At 42.0% G+C, this 21769-nt stretch overlaps 1 protein-coding gene across 2 annotated transcripts in view; it reads right to left on the bottom strand.

Moving 5' to 3' along the window:
* The window catches only part of MAMDC2 (MAM domain containing 2), a 75885-nt gene that overhangs the window by 14424 nt on the left and 39692 nt on the right, over positions 1-21769 (bottom strand). For both annotated transcript variants that reach the window (XM_063295125.1, XM_063295124.1), the window contains exons 6-9: positions 18955-19211; positions 18021-18114; positions 13734-13880; positions 1887-2152 (exon numbers count right to left, since the gene is read on the bottom strand). In XM_063295125.1, coding sequence (XP_063151195.1) covers positions 1887-2152; positions 13734-13880; positions 18021-18114; positions 18955-19211 — 764 coding nt within the window. The remainder of the gene's footprint in view (positions 1-1886; positions 2153-13733; positions 13881-18020; positions 18115-18954; positions 19212-21769) is intronic.

Raw genomic sequence — 21769 nt, 5'->3', positions numbered from 1 at the left:
TTGTTTTTGTTCTGTACTTCAAATAAGTATACAATTGAAGCAGAAATACTATTCAGACATTTAATGCTTTCTTCAAAAGAAGGTATCAGAGCTTCATTTATTCATACAAAATATACATTTTTTTAAAAAAAAATTATCCTGCCGTTATTATTTTATTTTATTATTTTAATTTTATTATCCTTGTTGTAAACCACCCAGAGTCCCACCTTTGGGGGGAGACGGGCAGTGGCAAAATTTAATTAAAAAAAATTTTTTTTTATGAATAACTCAAGGCAGCGAACATACCTAACACTCCTTCCTCCTCCTATTTTCCCCACAACAACTACCCTGTGAGGTGAGTTGGGCTGAGAGAGTGATTGGCCCAGTCACCCAGACAGCTTTCATGCCTAAAGTGAGACTAGAACTCAGTCTCCTGGTTTCTACCATGGTGCCTTAATCATTAGAGCAAACTGGCTCTCTTATATAGCCTTGAAGTATGGAGAGAGACTGGTGAAATTGCTTCTGATGAGCAACCCAATAGGAAGAATAAAAAATATTCTTAAAATGGTTGATAAAGTGAATGCATAAAAAGCTCATGCAAATCTACTATGTTCATAGAATAGGGTTGTGAAATACAGAAAAATATGGCTGCAATGGATACCTGAAAAAAAGGCTATAGGTTGTTCAATGTCATTGTTAATGAGTGAGTTTGATATTTTCCATGATGGTAGTCATTTGTTTTTTTAATAGGGACCCCTCCATGCAATGAGCCATTCTGCTCTGTAGCATTAATAATACAAGGTCAGTTTTGGGGTTCTTGTAAACTGGTTGTCATCTGTCATCTGAAATGAGCAACTGTATATATATGGCTTGGGATATGGAGCATCAGAAATAATTTAGAGTAACCTTCACCCAGTAAGAGTTTTTGAATACTATAGGTTCTAAAGTTAAATTAATGTATTTGAAAAAAAGGTTATATTTGAAGAGTTTTCCCCCATATTAAGGAAAGAATATGGGTATTACTAAGTACATTAACAAAAGATCATTTGATGCCCTCTTTTACACAAACACGTATTCTCCCTCTCTTCTAAAAATAATTAAGAGCAGAATCAGTGGATAAAGGTCAAAACTCTGCTAAGTCTCTTGCAATTCACTGAGATTCCATTGTGGGGTACAATTTTTTCCACTGCTGCTTGGGTTATGTTTAAAACTAGAACGCCCCCCCCCTTCTCTCTCTAATGGCAGGCAATGCAATTTTATGTAGCTAGTTTTCTGGGTACTGCCAGAAGGATCTTTCCATTCCCCACCATCTAGTTCCCAATAAAGACCTTCAACCAGAGTAACCAATGCCATTTCTATCCCATGACCAGGTCAGAATCCTTAGAGTCCTTATCTAGATCCAGGTGGGGATCTAGATAATCTGTTTCCTCTAGGGAAGGGCTTCTTCAGGAAAGGACTGAACTCATCGCCTCCCCCAGAACAGATGATATTATTAACATCCCTTCGCCCATTATTTCTTTGTCTTAGCTTTGTTTTTATAGTTTTTATTTTTTTTAATAATAATAATGATAATTTTTTTTCAACTGTAGTGTTAGTAGGGTTCAAGCTCTAATTTAACTAAATGAATTAAGCAAATAATGGCTAGAACCCTTCTTTCCAGAATATATGAGTATAATACCATCCAAATAAAAACTTGCATTTTTATTTAATTGCTTTTTTCCCCCCCTGTACAACCTCCTGCCTCACAAACCATATAGTGACTGCACTTCTATCTGGTCACATTCCCATCCATCAGGATAATTTTACTGAAAAAATATATGCCTTTTTTTTTCATAGAGGAGTCATTATGACTCATTTAGGGGAAACTGAAAAAAGCAGTAACTAAGACAGAAAACACTGGCTGTTACCTTACAAGGCATGGGTTTTCTGAAGGTGATTTCAGCTTGAGTCCAGACTCCCCTGGGGGTTTCTGAGACAGACCAGATTTTTTCTTGAACAATATGGTTCTCTTCAAAGATGTAAACAGCCAGAGAATTTCTCATTTTGAAAAAGCCATACAAAGCATAATAAAATCTCAGACAATATTGTAAGTTTGCTGGCAGAGTGGGACTGTATAAGCGGCCAATATATCCAGGTTGCGATGTAAACTTCGTATTTGCCAGCAAATAGAAACCTGTAATGCAATACAATGTTTAAAACATTTCAAGCAAGTTACTCCTCCTAGGATGTTTCTAGGCATTTTATTGGACTTTCCACTGGCAAATTTGCAAGCTTGGACTGCTGTATGAGACCATATCTCTAAAGATTTCGTAGAAAAATATTTTAAATAATCTTTCCACTATTTGTATATTTTTAGTTGCACTTCGCCAATTTCTAGTTGTTAGTGGAGATTAATACATGTTTGTTTGTTTGTTTTCTATCCCACCTTTTTATTATTTTTATAAATAACTCAAGGCGGTGAACATACCTAATACTCCTTCCTCCTCCTATTTTCCCCACAACAACCCTGTGAGGTGAGTTGGGCTGAGAGAGAGTGACCGGCCCAAGGTCACACAGCTGGCTTTCATGCCTAAGGTGGGACTAGAACTCACAGTCTCCTGGTTTCTAGCCCAGAGCCTTAACCACTAGACCAAACTGGCTCTCCTGGTATCTTTACAGTAAAAATACTTTTTTTCCCAGCCTGAAAGACTGATTTTGTTCCAAAGCCATCTTTCCCTAATTATAGGAATGATGCTACGTCACATATAATTCCATTTTCCTCCTCCAGTTTTTCAATGGGCAGACCATTAAAAACAAACAAACGAAAAGCCCTTGTTTGAAACACACTGTTAGATGTTCAGACCTACACAGCATTTTTGCACAGAACATATTATAACATACAACTAGACATCATCATCACTCTTTATTATGGTCATAGACCAATACAATAGTGTTATTCCGTAACATAAACATAGTCACGCTTAAAATATTAAAAACATACAATAAAAAATATATATATTGAATTCAGGTAAAATACACTAATTATCTATCTAACACTATATGTAAAATCTAATGTGTGGCCTATTTTAACTATTTAAGTGTGTGAAATTTTAAGAATATATTAGATATGAGATATAAAACATAAAAACTACATAGTGACGTTATATATATATATATGATTATAAAGAGTTTACAAAGATATGCAAGACATTACAAAGGTTGGCCCCTCTTGGTGTGTCGAATCTTCATTGCTGCAGCGCAGAACCTGGCTACCTACACCGTAACTGTAGAATTTTTGTCTATAAGCAGCAATTGAGTATATTCAGGATCTGTACATCCAGAATGTTAAATAATCAGCCATGAAATGAATTTAATATGAATGTCTTTGTAAAAGGCAGAGTGCAAAAGGACATGGTCTATAGTTTCAACCTCCCCTGAGTCACATGGACAAAGTCTTGTGGGCAATGGGATTTTTTTGTATCTGCCCTCCAATACTGCAGAAGGGAGAGCGTGGCAGTGAGCTAAGGAGAAGGCTCTCCGATGGGTGGGGATTTTGAGTTGCTCAAGATAGCTGGCGGCAGAAGCAATGTATTTTTTATGTGCAGGAAACAGGAAAAGTGGGACCTTCCCTATATCTTCTTGCCTCTCTATATCCTTTACCCTTTGTTTTAACTTTAGCTTTGCTCGATTAAAGTCCATCACGAGAAGAGTAGATGGAGAATATCCTAGCTTTGCGAGATTTGCATTAATAGCCTCAATCCATGAAGATTGGAAATTGTCTCAAAAAATAAGAGGTGCAAGGCCTTTGGGATATAGTTTAAACTTTAGTCAAAGGATGAGAGAGGATAAACACACTCTAGACTCAACCCTAACCATGCCAGTTTCAAGTCGTGTGCGTTTGACACGCATCTAGGCATCTGAAGTAACGCTCTAATAAATTTGGCTTGTACTTTTTCCAGTGGTGCAAAAAATGAGGGGGAGGGGCCTACTAAAGTCCCGTATAGAAGTTGGGCTAACAACTTGGCCCGAAAGAGTTTAAGTGCCACTGGGACATAAGATCCCCCCTTACATCGAAAAAAATTTAGGGTAACATTGGCCGATGGTTGTCCAATGGCTACAGCATACTCGCAGTGAGCCTTCCTTGAACCTGTAGTATGAATGACTATATCTAGGTACTTAAAACTGGTCACTTGCTCGATTTTGTGTTCGCAGATATTCCATGAGATTCATTTCAATCTTTTTGTGAAAGCCAGGATTTCAGAGCTCTTTTAAGTCCTATGGGGGTTCTAGATAGGACTACAGCATCATCTGCGTAGACTAGCATAGCAATTCTATGATCTCCTAATTTGGGAGGATGAAATTCTGGCTTGTTTAAGCAGTTCACCAAATTATTGATATAGAAGTTGAAGAGTAGGGGGGCCAAAATGCAACCTTGTTTCACCCCCTTTTGGACTTTTATCGGCTTTGAGAGAGCCCCTTGCCTATTACGCTTAATCTTAAGGGTTGTGTTAGTGTGTAGGGCACGAATTAGATGGAGAAGCCTACGATTGATTGATGCAGCTTCCAGCTGCTCCCAAAGTCTGTTTCTAGAAACTGAATCAAAGGCTGCCTTCAGGTCTATAAAGGCAGCATACAATGCTGTTATTTTATTCAATGAATATTTTTCATTGAATAAAATATGTGATTTTACAGCATTTAAAATTTTCATTTTAAATGCTGTAAAATCACATATTGTTCAATAGTGCCTCTACCCTTTCTAAACCCTGCCTGTTCACCAGCTATCAGGTTTCCCTGCTCCAGCCAGTCCTTCAGTTTTTCATATAGGTGTTTGCATAAAGCTTACTGATTATACTTAATAGGCTTATTGGCCTATAGTTTGCAGGGTCATCTCTCTTGCCTTTCTTGAAAATTGGGACTATAATTGCCACACCCTAGTCCTCAGGTATCTGTCCAGTGGAGTCAATGAAGGTGAAGAGTGATGCTAAGATTGGAGTCCACCACTCTAAATTATTCTTTAATAGTTCTGGGGGTATAAGGCCGGCTCCTGAGGCCTTCCTCTTTCTGAGTTGTCCTATAAGCAACTTAATTTCATGTGCTGTTACGGGGGGCCATTCAGGTAGGCCATTCCTTCATTTTCAATGCTGTTTGGTTAGATGGTTCTTTGTACATCCTCTGGAAATGTAGTTCCCAAACTTCAGGGGATATATGTCAGGGCCAGCCTCGCTTCGCAATAAGACACAGACTCACTTAATGGATATTAAGGATTTCTGGTTTATTGGAATGATAGCTGACAGAACGAAAAACGGGAACGGGGTAGGTAGTGTGGGGGTGCCCCTTTTATACCCTCCTGTATTGCCCCGGGCTTCCCCACCCCTCAATGCCCCGATCCCTCTTGATGGGACCCTTGATGGCTGCTTGGGCGTTTTCCCCAGTGTCCTCTTTGTCTCCCTGCAACGGTTGTGTCCTCCGGGGCACCATGTGCTCCTTATCTTCACTCCTCTGACGTCTCTCCTTTCAGTTGTTTATGGGATCATGGGTGTGGGTGTCTTTGGGTGCTTGTGTTAATCCCTGGTTTGATTATCTTCTTCCTCCTTTTCCTTAATGATCATGATCCACGTTGTGAGGCTCTTTGTGCCTTGCAACGAGGTCATGACATGCTGCCCCCCCAAAGATGTTCTATGGTGCTGGTTTCTTCGGGTATGCCTCATGGAACTGTCTTGTTAGTTGTCTAGCCATGACGTGTCGTGCCTGGACCCACTCTGGGTGTGAGAAATGTTTCCATCTCACGAGGTATTGTAGTGTTCCTCTTTGCTTTCTTGAGTCCAGTATTTCTTTTACTTCAAAATGTTGTTGGTTGTCTATCATTATGGGTGGGGGTGGAGGTTCTTCCGTATGCCATTTGGATGTGCTCGTTGGCTTCAGTAGTGCACAATGAAACACTGGGTGGACCCGTCTCAAATTGTAAGGCAGTTCCAGTTTGAAAGTAACTGGGTTGATTACCTGTATGATTTTAAAAGGTCCAATGAATTTCGGTGCCAATTTCTTCGAGGGTTGCGAGGTTTTTATGAACTTAGTGGAGAGGTAGACCCTATCTCCCACTTTGTAGTTCGGTGCCTCCGCCCTGTGGTTGTCCGCATATTTTTTGTACGTTGTTTGTGCGTCTGCTAGGGCCGTTTGGATGATTGGCCAGGTTGTTGCCAGCTGTGCCGCCCAATCGTCTGGTGAGCAGGGCAGGGTTTCAGGTTGCGGCAATTCTGGTATCGGTACAAAGTCCCTTCCATAGACCACCTTAAAAGGGGTGTGGCCAGTGCTCTGGTGTACCGCGTTATTATAGGCCACCTCTGCAAAAGGTAGTAGGTCTACCCAGTTGTCCTGTTGATAATTTATGAATGCCCTCAGGAACTGTTCAAGTGTTGAGTTTAGGATCTCTGTGGATCCGTCCGTGTTTGGATGCCACGCAGTGGACAGTGCTTGCTTGGTTCCGATTAGTTTTAAAAATTCCCGCCAAAACTTTGACGTGAATTGTGTGCCTCTGTCGGTCACCAACCTGTAGGGGGCGCCGTGGATCCTGTATATGTGTGTTAGGAATAAACGTGCCAGCTGTTGTGCGGAGGGGATAGTCGCGCACGGGATGAAGTGTGCTTGTTTCGAGAAATAGTCTTTTACCACCCATATCACAGTTTTTCTTTGGCTGGGTGGGAGGTCCACAATGAAATCCATGGAAATTTCTTCCCATGGCCGGGAGGGGCTGGCTACCGCCTGTAGCAGCCCGTGGGGTTTCCCTCCTTTACGTTTGGTGGTGGCACATATGGGGCAGTTGCCTACGTAGTCTTTTACGTCCTTTCTGAGGTTTGGCCACCAAAATTGCCTCCTCGTTAGGTGGAGGGTTTTTACAAACCCAAAATGCCCTGCAGATTTGTCATCGTGCGCTCTGTGTAAGATTTCCCCCCGCAGTGATTCGGGCACGTACAAGGCTTTCTCTTTCCAGGCGATGTTGTCTTTGAAAGATACATGTTGTTGGTTATTCTGCAACCATGTATCTTGCTGTAGTGCTTGTGTGAGTCTTTGTTGCCAGTTCAGTGAAATTGAGCGTCAGCTCCGATCGCTCCCTGCCGTTCGTGCTGGCGTGCGCTGATTCCTTGTCTGGCTCCGCGTGACAGCTGGGCAGCCGAGCTGTTTCTCGGTCCATACTGTTCCTACGATGTCGGAGGCTTGCGTGTCGTCCTGTGGCCGTCGGGAAAGGGCGTCTGCCAAGAAGTTTTTCTTGCCCGGTATGAATTTCAGCGTGAAATTGAACCGGCTGAAAAACTGAGCCCATCGCACCTGCTTCGGGCTGAGTCGTTTTGGTGTGCTGAGTGCCTCCAGGTTCTTGTGGTCCGTCCAGACCTCGAAGGGGCAGGAGGCCCCCTCCAGCAGATGTCGCCACGTTTCCAAGGCTGTCTTCACTGCAAACGCCTCCTTTTCCCATACGTGCCATCTCCGCTCCGTTTCGGAGAATTTGCGGGAAAGGTAGGCGCAGGGCTTTAGGTGGTTGTCGGAGTCCTTTTGGAGCAGGATGGCTCCGATGGAAAAGTCGGAGGCATCTGCCTGCACCACAAAAGGCTTGGTGGGGTCGGGGTGTTGTAACACTGGCTCAGCTGTGAAGAGGGTTTTCAGTCTCTCGAAAGCCGTTTGACAGTCAGCTGTCCAATTCAGTAGCGCCCCCGGGTTCCTCGATTTGCGCGTGTCCCCCAAGCCCTTAGTCTTTAGCAGGTTAGTTAGGGGCAAAATAGTCTCTGCCAGCCTGGGCGTGAACCCCCTGTAGAAATTAGTGAATCCCAGGAGGCTTTGCAGCTGTCTCCTCGTGCGTGGGCGTTCCCACGCCAGGATGGCTTGGACCTTGCTGGGGTCCATTTCTATCCCTTTAGCAGAAATCCTATACCCTAGGTAGTCAATTCGTTTTTTGTGAAACTCGCACTTGGAGAGCTTTACAAACAGCTCTGCCTTGCGAAGTTTCTTGAGCACGTCCTTTACCAAGCGTTCGTGCTCACGTTCTGTTTCTGTGTAGATCAATACATCATCCAGGTAAACCAAAACCCCCTTAAAAAGGTGGTCACGCAGGACCTCATTAATTAACTGCATGAATACCCCCGGTGCTCCTGCCAATCCGAATGGGAGTACTTTATATTGAAACGCCCCCAATGGGCAATTGAAAGCAGTCTTCCACTCATTCCCCTCCCGTATCCGTATGCGGTAGTAGGCTTCCCTTATGTCCAGTTTGGAGAATACCTTACCCTTTACCAGGTGGGACAAAATGTCCTTTATTAAGGGTAAGGGGTATTTATTTGAAATGCTTGCTGCGTTTAATCCGCGGTAGTCTGTACAGAGCCGCAATGACCCGTCCTTTTTCTCGCGAAAGAGGACTGGCGCTCCCACTGGAGAGTTTGCTGGCTCGATAAAATCTCTCGCCAGATATTTGTCTATGAAGTCCCTTAATGCAGCTAGCTCTCGCTGGGTCATAGCATATATTTTTGGTTTGGGTAGGGGTACCCCCGGGACCAGTTCAATGGTGCAGTCCGTCTTTCTGTGGGGGGGGAGTTTGTCCGCCTCTTTCTCACCGAAAACGTCGGCGAAATCCCCGTATTTGGTTGGCAGTCCCTCTGGCAGTGCTGTCTCTCTGTGTTCCGCAGTCGTCGTCGCCCCCCCCATGGCTGCTCGGGGAACCCTGTTCCCTGAAGGTGCTTGGTAACGCCCGTCAGCAAACTTAATCTCTCTGGTTCTCCAGTTGATGACTGGGTTTTGCTGCACGAGCCATGGGATCCCCAGTATGAGTCGGGGTTGCCCCACCGGTGCCACGATGAAAGCCAATTTTTCCTCGTGGCTGCCGAGCCGTAGCGCGGTTTCTCCGGTGTATTGGGTGACCGGGCCCCCTCCCGCTGCAGATCCATCGAGCTGCGAGAACACCAGGTGGTGCTGAAGTGGATAGCAGCGGAGGTCGAGTGCGGCTGCCAGGTCAGGGTGCATGAGGCTTTTGGAGCAACCCGAATCAATGAGTGCCCAGACCTTTTCGGTTTTATTTCAATGGGTGAGGGTGACACGGACGTAGAGGGTGGGGCATTCCTCACTCACCCCTTTGTCGAAGCGCCTGTCAGTGTCCTCCACCTGTCCTTCGGCGCCCCTTAGGCCAGGTGGTTGTCGTTTCCCGCCGCCTCATCGGGGTTGCTTTCCTCCTCCTCTGAACTGTAGGGGCCGTGTCTGCGTCGGTACTCCCCCTTTGCTGCTGGTCGCTTTCTTGGCGCTGGGGTTGGTGCTGTTTGTGCCCTCCTTGGGCTCTCTCTGGGCGTCGTTTTGGGGCATGCGGCTGCTTTGTGATCTTCCCTGCCGCACGTGAAACATTGCCCTTTAGCGAAGCGTCTGTCCCGTTCCTCCTTCCAGGGTTGGGGTCTCGCCCTCACCTGCCTTGCGCTGGTGCGTGGGGGTCTCGCTGTCTCCATCTGTTGCGTTTCCCTCCTTGCGTGGAGGAACGTGTCGTGAGCGTTCTCCGCTTCCGCTGCCAGCTGGATCCACCCCGTGAGGGAGCTGGGGTTGTCGCGGCCAAGCGCCCACCGGAGGACGTTTAAGTTGAGTCCGTGTTTGAACTTCTCAATCAGTGTCGATTGAGACCAAGTGTCCACTTTTCCGGCTAGGGCTTGGAACTCCATGGCATACTCAGCCACGGAGCGCGGGCTTTGTCTAAGTGTCTCTAGCGCCCTCTTTGCCTTTTCTTGCTCCAGGGGGTCCCTGAAGTGCCTTTCTAGTGCCTGCAGGAATTCAGTGCTGTCCTGCAGCACCCGGGCGCCTGATTGGCACAATTGGACGTACCAATCGGCGGCCCGCCCTTTTAATTTTATGGCCAGGGCATTGATTTTTCCCCGCTCAGTTCTGAAGCAGGGACCCCATTCTTCGAGGTAGTACCTCGCGTTAGTCAAAAAAACGGAAAGTTTCGAGGGGTCCCCATCGAACTTTATGCCAAAGTCTTTGGCGGGTGTCCTGGTCTGGCTCCTGGCCCCCTCTGCGTCGTGCCTCGGGCTCTGCGGGAGCTGCTGCGGGTCGGGGTGTCTCCGGTTCTCTTGCGGCATTGGTGCCTCTCTCTGGGTCTCCTCGCAAGGTCGTCGTCCCGTCGCTCGGGGGGGAGGGCAGGGTGTTCTCCCTCGGTCGGGCTCCTGGATCCAGGCTCCGCCGTCGCCGTCGCCGCCCGCCGGGTCGTCCCTCCGCCTCTCAGCCTGGCGCATCTCCCGTCGTGGGGTGGGCTCCTGGGGCCAGACGCCGCCACCGCCGAGGTTGTCCCGTCGTCTCACGTCCGGGCGCGCCTCCGCTCGTTGGGTGGCCTCCTGGGGTCGGGTCCCGCCGTGGTCGCCGCCGTCCGCTGGGTCTCCACCCCGTCTCGCCTCCCGGTGCGCCTCCGGTCGTCGGTTGGGCTCCTTGGGTCGGGTTCCGCCGTCACCACCGCCCCGCCGCCTTTCGTCCGGGGGTGCCTCTGCGCCGCCTCCGTCGCAGAGTCCCTGCGCCGTCAGCTGTTGGAGCATCTGCCGCACCGCCTGCATCCCTTCCTCCAACGCGTCGAGCTCTCCGCCGTCCCCGGCTTCCCGCCGAGGTTTTCGCCGCTCCGCTCGCCCTCGCTGTTGGCCGTGGTAGAGGACGGATCGTCCCTCGTTCCCGCCGCGGTGCCAGGCGCGCCCTCGCCTTCGAGCGCCCAAGGTGGCGGTTCGTCTCGCGCTTCCTCCGGGGTTGCCTGCGGGCTTGGAGAGGGTCCCCTCGTCTCGCCCCCGGTGCCTCGCGGGCTCCGGGGCGCCGGGGTGGGTCCCTCCCCTGCTGCTTCCCCCCAGCTGGGTCCCATACTTACCGGGGCGTTGCATCGCCCGGACCTCAGCTGCATCCCGCCCTGCGAGAGCGGGGCTTCGTCGCCGGGCGCCGAAGGGTTGCACCTCCTCGGTTCCTGGTTCTCCATGCCTGGCTGGGTCCCTCACAAACTTGTTGGATAGGTACCAGGTGGAAAAAAATTTTTTTGGGGTTCCCGTTTTTATGTCAGGGCCAGCCTCGCTTCGCAATAAGACACAGACTCACTTAATGGATATTAAGGATTTCTGGTTTATTGGAATGATAGCTGACAGAACGAAAAACGGGAACGGGGTAGGTAGTGTGGGGGTGCCCCTTTTATACCCTCCTGTATTGCCCCGGGCTTCCCCACCCCTCAATGCCCCGATCCCTCTTGATGGGACCCTTGATGGCTGCTTGGGCGTTTTCCCCGGTGTCCTCTTTGTCTCCCTGCAACGGTTGTGTCCTCCGGGGCACCATGTGCTCCTTATCTTCACTCCTCTGACGTCTCTCCTTTCAGTTGTTTATGGGATCATGGGTGTGGGTGTCTTTGGGTGCTTGTGTTAATCCCTGGTTTGATTATCTTCTTCCTCCTTTTCCTTAATGATCATGATCCACGTTGTGAGGCTCTTTGTGCCTTGCAACGAGGTCATGACAATATATAAGAGTCTATTAAGGTGGGGGTTCTATGCATCTGATAAGATATTATCTGCCAGAAGAGAGAGGGATTCCTTAGCTTTGCTGCTTCAATTAATCGTTTCCATGTAGCTACTGAGTCTTTTTTCTTCGTCTCAGCCACTGAACGTTTATAATGCTTTTTAAGAGTGAGTAGATATTTAAGGTTCTCCGTGTTTTTGTTGTTATCACCTATCTGCTTTTTATATAGATGGTAAGTGGAAGTGAGGGCTTTCTTAGCATCCACGCATTCTTTGTCAAACCATGGCTTTGATACATTTATAGGTCTTTTGGGTAAGGAAGTAGAGTCATAAGCTAATAAGGGGTGTAAATTTTATATTAGCATTTTGTACAAATTCAAAGGATCTTGGATGAACTTGGTTGTTATAAAGGCAGATCAACAATTCTGCATATTATCCTCTGCCAGCAACTTCTTCAGCTTTTGGTCAAGCTGCAAAGACCATCTGACTTGGTATCTTGCTTGGCCAGCTAAAGAAATGGGGGTAAAACTAGACATCAATATATGTATATGGGTCTGGCTGAGCTGGTTTCATATAATGTTGCTATGTCATTTATCATATTAATGATTCATTATTAATGTCTTAGATTGGAAATGAAGCAATTTGCCACAATTGTTTTTTTAATAGAAACGCTATTTTGGAGATGAACTAGAACCTCAAACTTTGAAGTTTGGTCAGCAGCTGTTCTCTCAGTGAATTCATACAGCAGGTTTAAATCATTTTTGCCCCCTCCCTCCCTATTTTGTCAGCATCTGATCACTGCTAGTGAGGGGGAAGCCCCATGTGTGAAAACTCTTTAAACTGAGATGTTGCTTTTGACATTTCTGAAATAATATTTCATCTAAATTTATATGAAGCTGGCAATAGGTGATCCAGGTTTCTTAATGTAAGCACAGTTACATTTATCACCGCAGTTCTTCGTCACCTGTAATTCTTTCTCATAACAAAGCAGAACTGGATGAATGCAAGATTACTGCTTTGCTTAAGTATTTTGTTTAAAGTTCGTTCTCTTAAGGCTCTCATAACAAGATTTTTCTTCATAGGCTGTGGTGGCATGAGCCTGTCAAGAAAACTGCTGGAACTTCAGATTCCCCCAAAGCTTTGGGGAATTAGGGTTAAATTCAGCATGTTGAAGAAGTTAATTTACCCATCCTACATATCTTCCATTAGCTTTAGCTACTCGGTGTTTAAAAGCAAGTTCCAGAGTCAAGAGGCAGTCGTTAGAACAGAAAACGGTGATACTGAGTGGTTCAAAATTAGAAAAGGTGTGCGGCAAAGGTGTATACTTTCACCCTACTTATTCAGTGTGTATGCTGAACAAATAATTCGAGAAGCAGGAAAGTACAAAGAAGAACAGGGTATCAGAATTGGTGGAAGACTCATTAACAACCTGCGATATGCAGATGATACAACTTTGCTTGCTGGAAGTGAAGAAGACTTGAAGTACTTGCTGATGAAGATCAAAGATTATAGTCAGCAATACGGACTACACCTGAATGTGAAGAAGACGAAGATACTCACAAATGGACCTGAATGTGAAGAAGACAAAGATACTCACAAATGGACCAATAAACAATGTCACAATAAATGGAGAAGAAATTGAAGTTGTCAACAATTTCAGTCTACTCGGATCAACGATCAATGACAAGGGAAGTAGTAATCAAGAAATCGAACAATGTATCGCACTGGGAAAATCTGCCATCGAAGACCTATCTAAAGTTTTCAGAAGTAAAGATGTCAGTTTAAAAACAAAGGTGCTTCTGACTCATGCCATGGTCTTCTCAAGTGCTACATATGTCTGTGAAAGTTGGACATTAAAAAAGGTAGAAGCAGCACTGATAGATTTGAATTGTGGTGTTGGCAAAGATTACTGAAAACACCATGGACTTCCAGAAGAACAAACAAATCAGTTTTAGAAGAAATACAAGCAGAATGTTCCCTAGAGGTGAAGATAACTAGACTTAGACTCTCAAACTTCGGGCACATTGTCAGGAAAGACCAATCACTTGAAAAGGACATCATGTTTGGTAAAGTCAAGGGACAGCGGAAAAGAAGAAGACCTTCAATGCGATGGATTGATACAATTACCGCAACAATGGATGCAAACATTGGAACAGTTAGGCATATGGCGCAAGACCGAACAGCATTTCGTTCTGTTATACATAGGGTCACCATGAGTCGTAAACAACTTGGCAGCAACTAACAACAACAACAACAAATCTTCCAATAAAAATATTTTTTACTTACCCATGCCAGTAGTGTGGTCACCCGGTCTATATGCATTACGCTTCACTTTTACCCTGCTCCAGCCAGGGCCATCCTTGTGATCTTGATAAAAATGGCAAAAATCCTCTTCAAAAGTGCAACTTGCCTGTATGGGACTGAAGAAAATGCCTGAGGGATAACGTATCAATAAAAGAATCAATAAAAGAAACAGATCAATAAATCAATAAAAGAAAGATTAATAAAACAAAACAGATCAATAAAAGAATCAATAAAAGAAAAATGAAATTGCATACTTGCAAGAGTAGGCTGATAGATATTAGCAAAATCAGTAGAATGGAATCCAGCTGTTTGTCCATTAATAGCAGTTATTGATAGTAACATTGAATAAGACATATCAAAAAGAGGATTAAAAATTCCCACAGAGCCAAAAGGTTTCCTTCCCACCCACATGTTCACACATAAATACAAGGCCAGGAAAGGAAATAATGCTGATAATCCTCTTTTCAGTGAAAGTAAGTTACATTCTCAAGTGGAAGTAATTTGCATCAAATAAAAAGGAAGGTCGGATAATACAACCATGGAGGATGTACAATCAATATATATTCAGTACATTATTATCTCAGGCTTCCACAAGTAATGTTCAGTTGTTTAAAAAAGCAGTACAGTATCAAATTGTTTTCAAATGCAACTTTCCTTAACATAACACCTCTGGGTGAGATCATCCGTCACCACGGGATGAGGTATCATCAATATGCTGATGATACACAATTACATATCTCTCCATCCTGGGTGAAGTAAGTGATGCCATGACCACCATCTCCAGGTGTCTGGAGGCTGTGGGGGCCTGGATGGGGAACAACAGGCTTCGACTGAACCCTAGTAAGACGGAGTGGCTGTGGATTAATGGCTCCTCAGGTTCTGGGAAATTGTCATCTTTAGTGGTGGATGGGGTCGCACTGACTCAGACAGACCTTGTGCATAACTTGGGGGTCCTCTTGGACTCACGACTCCTGCTCAAAGAGCAGATGGCAGTCGTGGCCAGGAGGGCCTTTGCACAACTTTGTGTTGTGCGCCAGTTATACCCTTTCCTAGACCGAGAGGCCCTTTGAACAGTCACTCATGCCCTGGTCATCTCCCATATAGACTACTGTAATGCGCTCTACATGGGGCTACCCTTGAAGAATATCCAGAAGCTACAACTGGTCCAGAATGCAGCCGCACAGGCAATCTTGGGTGCCCCAAGGTATCCACATGTAACATCTTTGTTCCATGAGCTGCACTGGGTTCCAGTCTGCTTCTGGGTCCAATTCAAGGTGTTGGTTATCACCTTTAAAGCCCCACATGGCATGGGACCAGGATATCTGAGGGACCGTCTCATCCCTATTACATCAACCCGCCCCACCTGGTCATGCAGGGAGGGCATGTTATGGACCCCATCCGTAAAAGAATTCCATCTAGCGGGGTCCCGGAAACGTGCCTTCTCTGCAGTAGCTCCCGCCCTTTGGAACATCCTTCCCCCAGAGGTGAGACAGGCCCCCTCACTCCTGGACTTTCAAAAAAGATTAAAGACCTGGTTTTGCCAGCAAGCTCGGAACAGGAGGGAGAATAGCCATACCTGGGGATGGCTAGCACCCTAGAATGATTTTTGATGGACCTATTACACATACGGACTGATAAGAACTCTCAGCCATCTAGACTCCATCACATTTTATTTCTAGTGTATTTATTGTATTTGTAACTGCTTTTGATTTTAATTTTGTTTTTATTATAAACCACCCAGAGTCCCTCCTTGGGAGGGAGATGGGTGGTGATAAAGTTTGATAAATAATAATAATATGCATTTGGCACACAACTTGTTCATTTATTTTTGTACTCAACATTACCCAAATATAGACATAATTTGTGAGATGAAAAGTATTTTGTTTGTATGTTTTACCTAGAATGTTATTTTTGTTTCAAATAATATCTGTTTGGACAACTGATATACCATTTAAGCAATGGCAGAAAGCTATTTCAAAATTTGTGTGGCAAGGTAAAAAAACACAAATTAAGTATAAAGTGTTACAAGGTATTAAAGAAAGAAGAGGTCTAAGTTTACCAGATTTGAAATTATACTTTGCAGCTTGTTGCTAAGTATGGATGAAAGATTGGGTGACTGAGAAACAGGTTATTGGACGTGATTTGAGATTTGGATGGCATGGCTATTTATGGTATGATAAAATTAAGGTTAATATAGATTTTAAGAATCACTTTATTAGACATGCCATTTTAAGGGTATGGAATAGATACAAAGCTAAGTTGTTTCTGAAAATTCCTTTATGGTTGTCACCACAAGAAGCATTTTATAGAAAAGAAATGATAACTAAGCATAAATGATTAACCTATAGTAACTTACTGGTTTTTTCGCAGGGGGATTTAAAGTTAAAATCAAGAGAGGATTTGATAGCTAAAGGTTATACATGTCAATGGTTTTCATGTTCAGTTACTAGAAAGATTTAAAGTGGATAAAATGGTAAATCTGAATTTGAAGCTGACCTATGTACAAATGAGGAACATGATATTGCTAAGATGTATAAACTGTAATTGAAATTAGAAACCAAAGATGAACAAGTTAATGACTGTATGATGAAATGGGCTAAAAACTTCGGGTATAATATACAAATGGAACAATGGGAGAATATGTGGATGAAAGGATTGAAAATTACACTGTATTATAATCTTAAAGAAAATTTTTATAAAATATCATTGGTACTTGTCACCAGATAAACTGTCTAAAATGTACAAAAGGTCTTCAAATGTATGTTGGAAGTGCGAACAACAAAAGGGGACATTTTATCATCTTTGGTGGACATGCAAAAAAGCTAAAAAAAATTGGGATCAAATACGTATTTTAATTCAGAAGATCTTGAAGATTAACATACAACCAAAACCAGAGACTTTTCTTTTGGGACTGATGGACAAACAGCCAAAGAGCTCATAGAACTTTTTATATATGGTAAAAGCAGCGAGGCTTTTATATGCCCAAAGGTGGAAAGATTCAATATTACCTACAATGGAAGAATGGATGGTAAAGTTGACAGATTTGGCTGAGATGGCAAAGCTGACAGCTTTGATTAGAGAAAAGACATTGATTAATTTTAATGTTACCTGGAAACCCTTTTGGACTTTTTGTGTGAAACATAAAAAAATGAAATCATGATATCTGGATTTAATCATTAGAAACAATAATGGACAATAGAATTAATGAAAGCTATGTTTTAAATTTCGCGTAAGAGTTTAATGTAAATTTATACTTATATCTGTAGCAAAGAAAGTCGGAAATTTTTTTTTCTGAATTTTCTTTTTTTCTGCACTTTTGACTTTTTTTTATTAGTTTGCTTTCTTACTTTTTCATTTGTTGTTTGCTTTTACCTTTTCAATTTAATTGAAAAAAGTATTTTATTCGTAATTTCTGAGCGGAAAACACTCTATGAATTATATATCTGTTTATGCTGTGATAGGTTCTATTTTGTGAATTGCATCATTTTGCTTTAAAAGATATCTGTGATAGATTTCTTCAACATCTTAGGTCAATTTGAAGATGGGGCAGAGCAGAGCTCCCTTAAACCTATGACAATCTATGTATATATATTGAAACAGAAATGTAGACTGGGAAGTAGACTATAACATAGAGATCGCTAGATATTCATTCATTCATTCATTCTCTATCCCTTTATTATTTTTATAAATAACTCAAGGTGGCGAACATACCTAATACTCCTTCCTCCTCCTATTTTCCCCACAACAACTGTGTGAGGTGAGCTGGGCTGAGAGAGAGTGATTGGCCCAAGGTCACCCAGCCAGCTTTCATGCCTAAGACGGGACTAGAATTCAGTCTCCTGGTTTCTAGCCTGTTGCTTTAAACACTAGACCAAACTTTATGAATGGCCATATTCATTCAAAAAGTTCATTAAGAGTTTGTTCAGATAAAGCTTATATTGTCTGATTGTCCTTCATTATTCATAGGATGTTGTTTTCTTATGGATCTCTCCTGTTTTTCCACCAGCAATGGGAGAAATATGAAATATGTGCAGAGTATCTTTTTATTAATATGGCTTCTGTATGTGGGCAGATCTCTTTTTACTCAATAATAATTGGTGTCCTAATATTGTATCATGAGACAGATTACCAGTGCTTGTTGATGCTGAAGATATGATGGGTTGTCTTAATTTATAATACTAATTAATTTACTATTTGACAAAAGAAAATGTATATTGTGCAACATATTCAAGTTCACTTAAAATATAAATTAAAGTGGGAAACCTGCACCTGTTTGATTGCTGCAGAAAACTGGGGAGAAAGAAATGTCGTCAAGAGCCAAATATCCCCCTTTGGCACTGCTGAAGGCAACTTCAAAAATAACCTGCAAAAATACCCAAGCATAGTTAGGTTATAGCAATACCAAAATTTTATTTTGGTGGCAAGATGACTTAAAGAAGCAAACTCAACCATTCACAGCTAATCTTTATTTATATACATAGGAAGAAAAACTTGAAATCCTATTTTCCTCAAATCATTTACTGTTTATGACTCAAATAAATAATGATAATTTGGTTAAAATTAAAATATGACCCAGGGGAGAAAAAAATCAATATATATATAAGATTAAAGTTGCAATCATATTCTTGCTTACCTGGGAGGGTCATCTAAATTGTCATAAAGAGGAAACTTTGTAACATCTCCAGTGTTACTTGTTTGTATTTATCCAGAAACTTGGGACACGCAGGAACAAACTCAGGTTTACCATGCTTATTGTTCACTTTCTGAACTAAAAGCTTTGTTCACACATAGAAATGTAAACATTCATGCTTACATATCAAACTCAAAGTCTAGCTGGCTAGGCTAGGTTTGAGTTCCAAAAGAATCATTCTTTAGAGAGAAGAAGCAGTGATTGGCAACACATATCTGCATGTCAAAGAAACGTGCACTTGCCTCACATGCCATTTTCCTACATCCGATATGAATGTTTGTTTTAAAGGAGTTGCATCTTATAAAAATCATCAAGGGAGTTTAATTAAAGGAATTAACACTTCATAGGAAGAAAAATCATTACTCAATTCCCATTCTTAAAATGAAAATTTAAAATTAAGCCTCTATGGTTCTTAAATATATTTACACTATATTGAAGAGGAAGCATTAGTATAATGGTATTACAAACTCTATAATATGCAAAGATACAGGTGAGTTATTTTCATTCCCATACCTCCATTGGATATGGTGCACTGAAGTCAACTTCACCTAATAGCCAGTCATTGCTCTCTGGGCGATCTGCTTTCCAAAGCTCCTCATAAAAGCCATTTACATCTCTTGTATAGATAGTAAAAACAATGCCATCTTCATGCTGTACTTGATAATAAAAGGATAAACAACCTGACATTGGAATTAGTGTCTTAGGTGACACCAGTTGAGCTACTTCCTGAAAGTGCTTGACGTAGAGAGAATCCACATACATGTAATGACCTACAAGAGAAATCTGCCTGTGAAAATGACATAGTTGTGCATTGTTTCATCATATTTCATACAAAGACATGACAACAGTGAAGGGATATCCTCAGAATATTTGCTACCCTGATTTAATACTTTAGAATCAGTTTCTCTGCAACCCTCACCACTTTGACCATCAGCTTTGCCAGTGTTGCTTGATACGAATATATCATAGTCTACTAAAAATAGTCCCTCTCTAACTTATATCCTTAGAACCAGCTTACTCAAAGAAAGGAAAATGGAAGATAAAATTGTCCCTTTATTTAACACCTGGAAATCTAGCTAGGTAGTTCTTCAATTCTCTAGAAGCTATCAAGAATCCTCTTCTAAGATGTAAGAGGAACTTTAGAATTTTTTTTCTTAAGTTTTTAATAAATAAATGAATGTAGAGTTTTGAAATTACAGCATCTAAAAATGTTTCAGCCAAAGCTACACAGTATGTTCCTGATAAAAGGGGTAGCAAAAACTATGTTTACTGAATATCCAATATACCATTAAAGAGTATCTCAGTCAGTTATATAGGGCTTAATCCCAAATAAATGAATTTAACACTGAAACCTAAATGTATTATAATTACATGAAACATAAGTAGACTTAGATAAAAATCTTAATTCTAATTCACATTTAATGTTTTAGTACAGCCAATCAGTACTGAGACTACATGTCAGATATCTTGCAGATTGCAGCATATGTAAGACGGACTCCATTTATATTTTGGTATTTTCAAGCAGAATAAAATACCAAAATATCTTGAGTCAGCCTGGTAGATGAAGAGGGGAAAAAGGTCAAAGCAGTACATATTTAAAAAGTGTGTGACAGAATACTAAGCAAGATCATTGTTTCTGTGTTGGTTTGTGATGTTTGATGCCAAGTAGAAGTTCCACAATAGTAACAAGAAGTAAGTGGCTGATGCTTTTCAAACCGTTAACTTTCCCAACTGGATTATGAAAAAGAATTGGCTTGACATCTGATGCCTCTTTCATGGTTCTGGCAAATTTCTGATTTCCTATGAACTTCCAGCAGATTTTATGTTCACTGTAATTTGTTCAGTGCATCTTTTTCTTCTTCTTTTAGAACTAGCAGTTAGTAAACCTAAGTGAAATTATATGGGACTATTTAGATGCTAACCCTCATCTAAGGTTAGCCAAAAGAATATTTAGAAATTTCTGGATTCTGAATATGCAAAACTAAAAAAAGTATACTAATGATCATAAAAGCTGAAAGTAATTTATGTAAGTTATATACATTTTTCTAAAACAATGGGTTTGCTTATTTTATTGCTGAATTTCATTTCAACAAGTTGCTAGTTAGGTGAACCTGTGCTACTTGGACTGATTATCTCATTAAAGGACTGATTATGTCATTAAACCCAAATCAAAATAGGGAGCACGTTCTTATATATTCTGGAAACAGCAAAAAATTGCCAATATAATACATGTAACATAAAAAACTGAGAAAATGAATTTCAGGCACTGACACTGCCAAGAATTAAATGGTGTAGCACAGTGTTTCTCAATCTTGGCAGCTTGAAGATATGTGGACTTCAACTCACAGAATTCCCCAGCCAGCATCCAACACATTTTCAAGCTGTCAAGGTTGAGTTGGTGTAGCAACTGAAATTTACTGAAATATAAAACTGCTGATGAGAATTACTCTTTATTGCAAAACTATGCAGCAAAAATCAGTAAGAAACTTAAGACCTGCTTCCTATAAAATATGATTACAGTCCTTTATTTTACACTGCCGAGTACAAAATATCATCATACTGAACCAGCTAGTAGAAGTGTAGCCTCTCACTCTTTCAGCTCACTCTTATCATCTTTAAAAGATACATGGGAAAGAATAACCTTTTGAGCAGGGTATGGAGGGAAGCTCCTCAATTCAAACCACTTTCATCCTTTATAACTGATATAGTATATAGGCATTTTATACCTAGCTCTTTCAACGTGAGGACAAAATCTCAAAAATCTATAATTTCTGGGATTGTCTAAGTTATTTTTGAGCCGAATGCTCAAAAAAGATGACCTCTACAGCTAAAGTTCTGTGTAGTTACAATAGCAGATATTATTTATTGGAAATATAGGTTAGTAAATCAACACTCACCCTGCTATGGTCATTTTAAAAATACATGGAGTATAGATTCATAATTTTAAATGGTTTTCCAATTTGTAGCATATCATTAATTTTACACCATTTCATAGCAGAATACTTGTTTGTTTGTTTGTTTGTTTGACAAGGATATATTTATATCACATGATAATTATGTTGCAATATTTTAATTTTTTTCTCTGTCTGTTATATATATTGTTCATCTAATAATGTGCCTGCAGTGGAATATTTCGTCTGTTTTGGAGGTGTTCCCCACTAGTTCTTCCAGTATCATAAAACAAGTTGCCTTTAAATCTTAGCTATTTCACATACTTCCAGTTTTAAGGAGTATATCACAATACCACTTTGCATCCCCTTTCATTTGTTGATATAACTGTGAAAAGTCCATGCCTGACATTTTTTCACAATGAGTACACACAGAAATA

Source organism: Candoia aspera, chromosome 2, assembly GCF_035149785.1.
Source record: "Candoia aspera isolate rCanAsp1 chromosome 2, rCanAsp1.hap2, whole genome shotgun sequence".
Lineage (NCBI taxonomy): Eukaryota > Metazoa > Chordata > Lepidosauria > Squamata > Boidae > Candoia > Candoia aspera.
The sequence above is the reverse complement of the archived record's forward strand: the minus strand, read 5'-3'. Positions and strand labels throughout refer to the sequence as shown.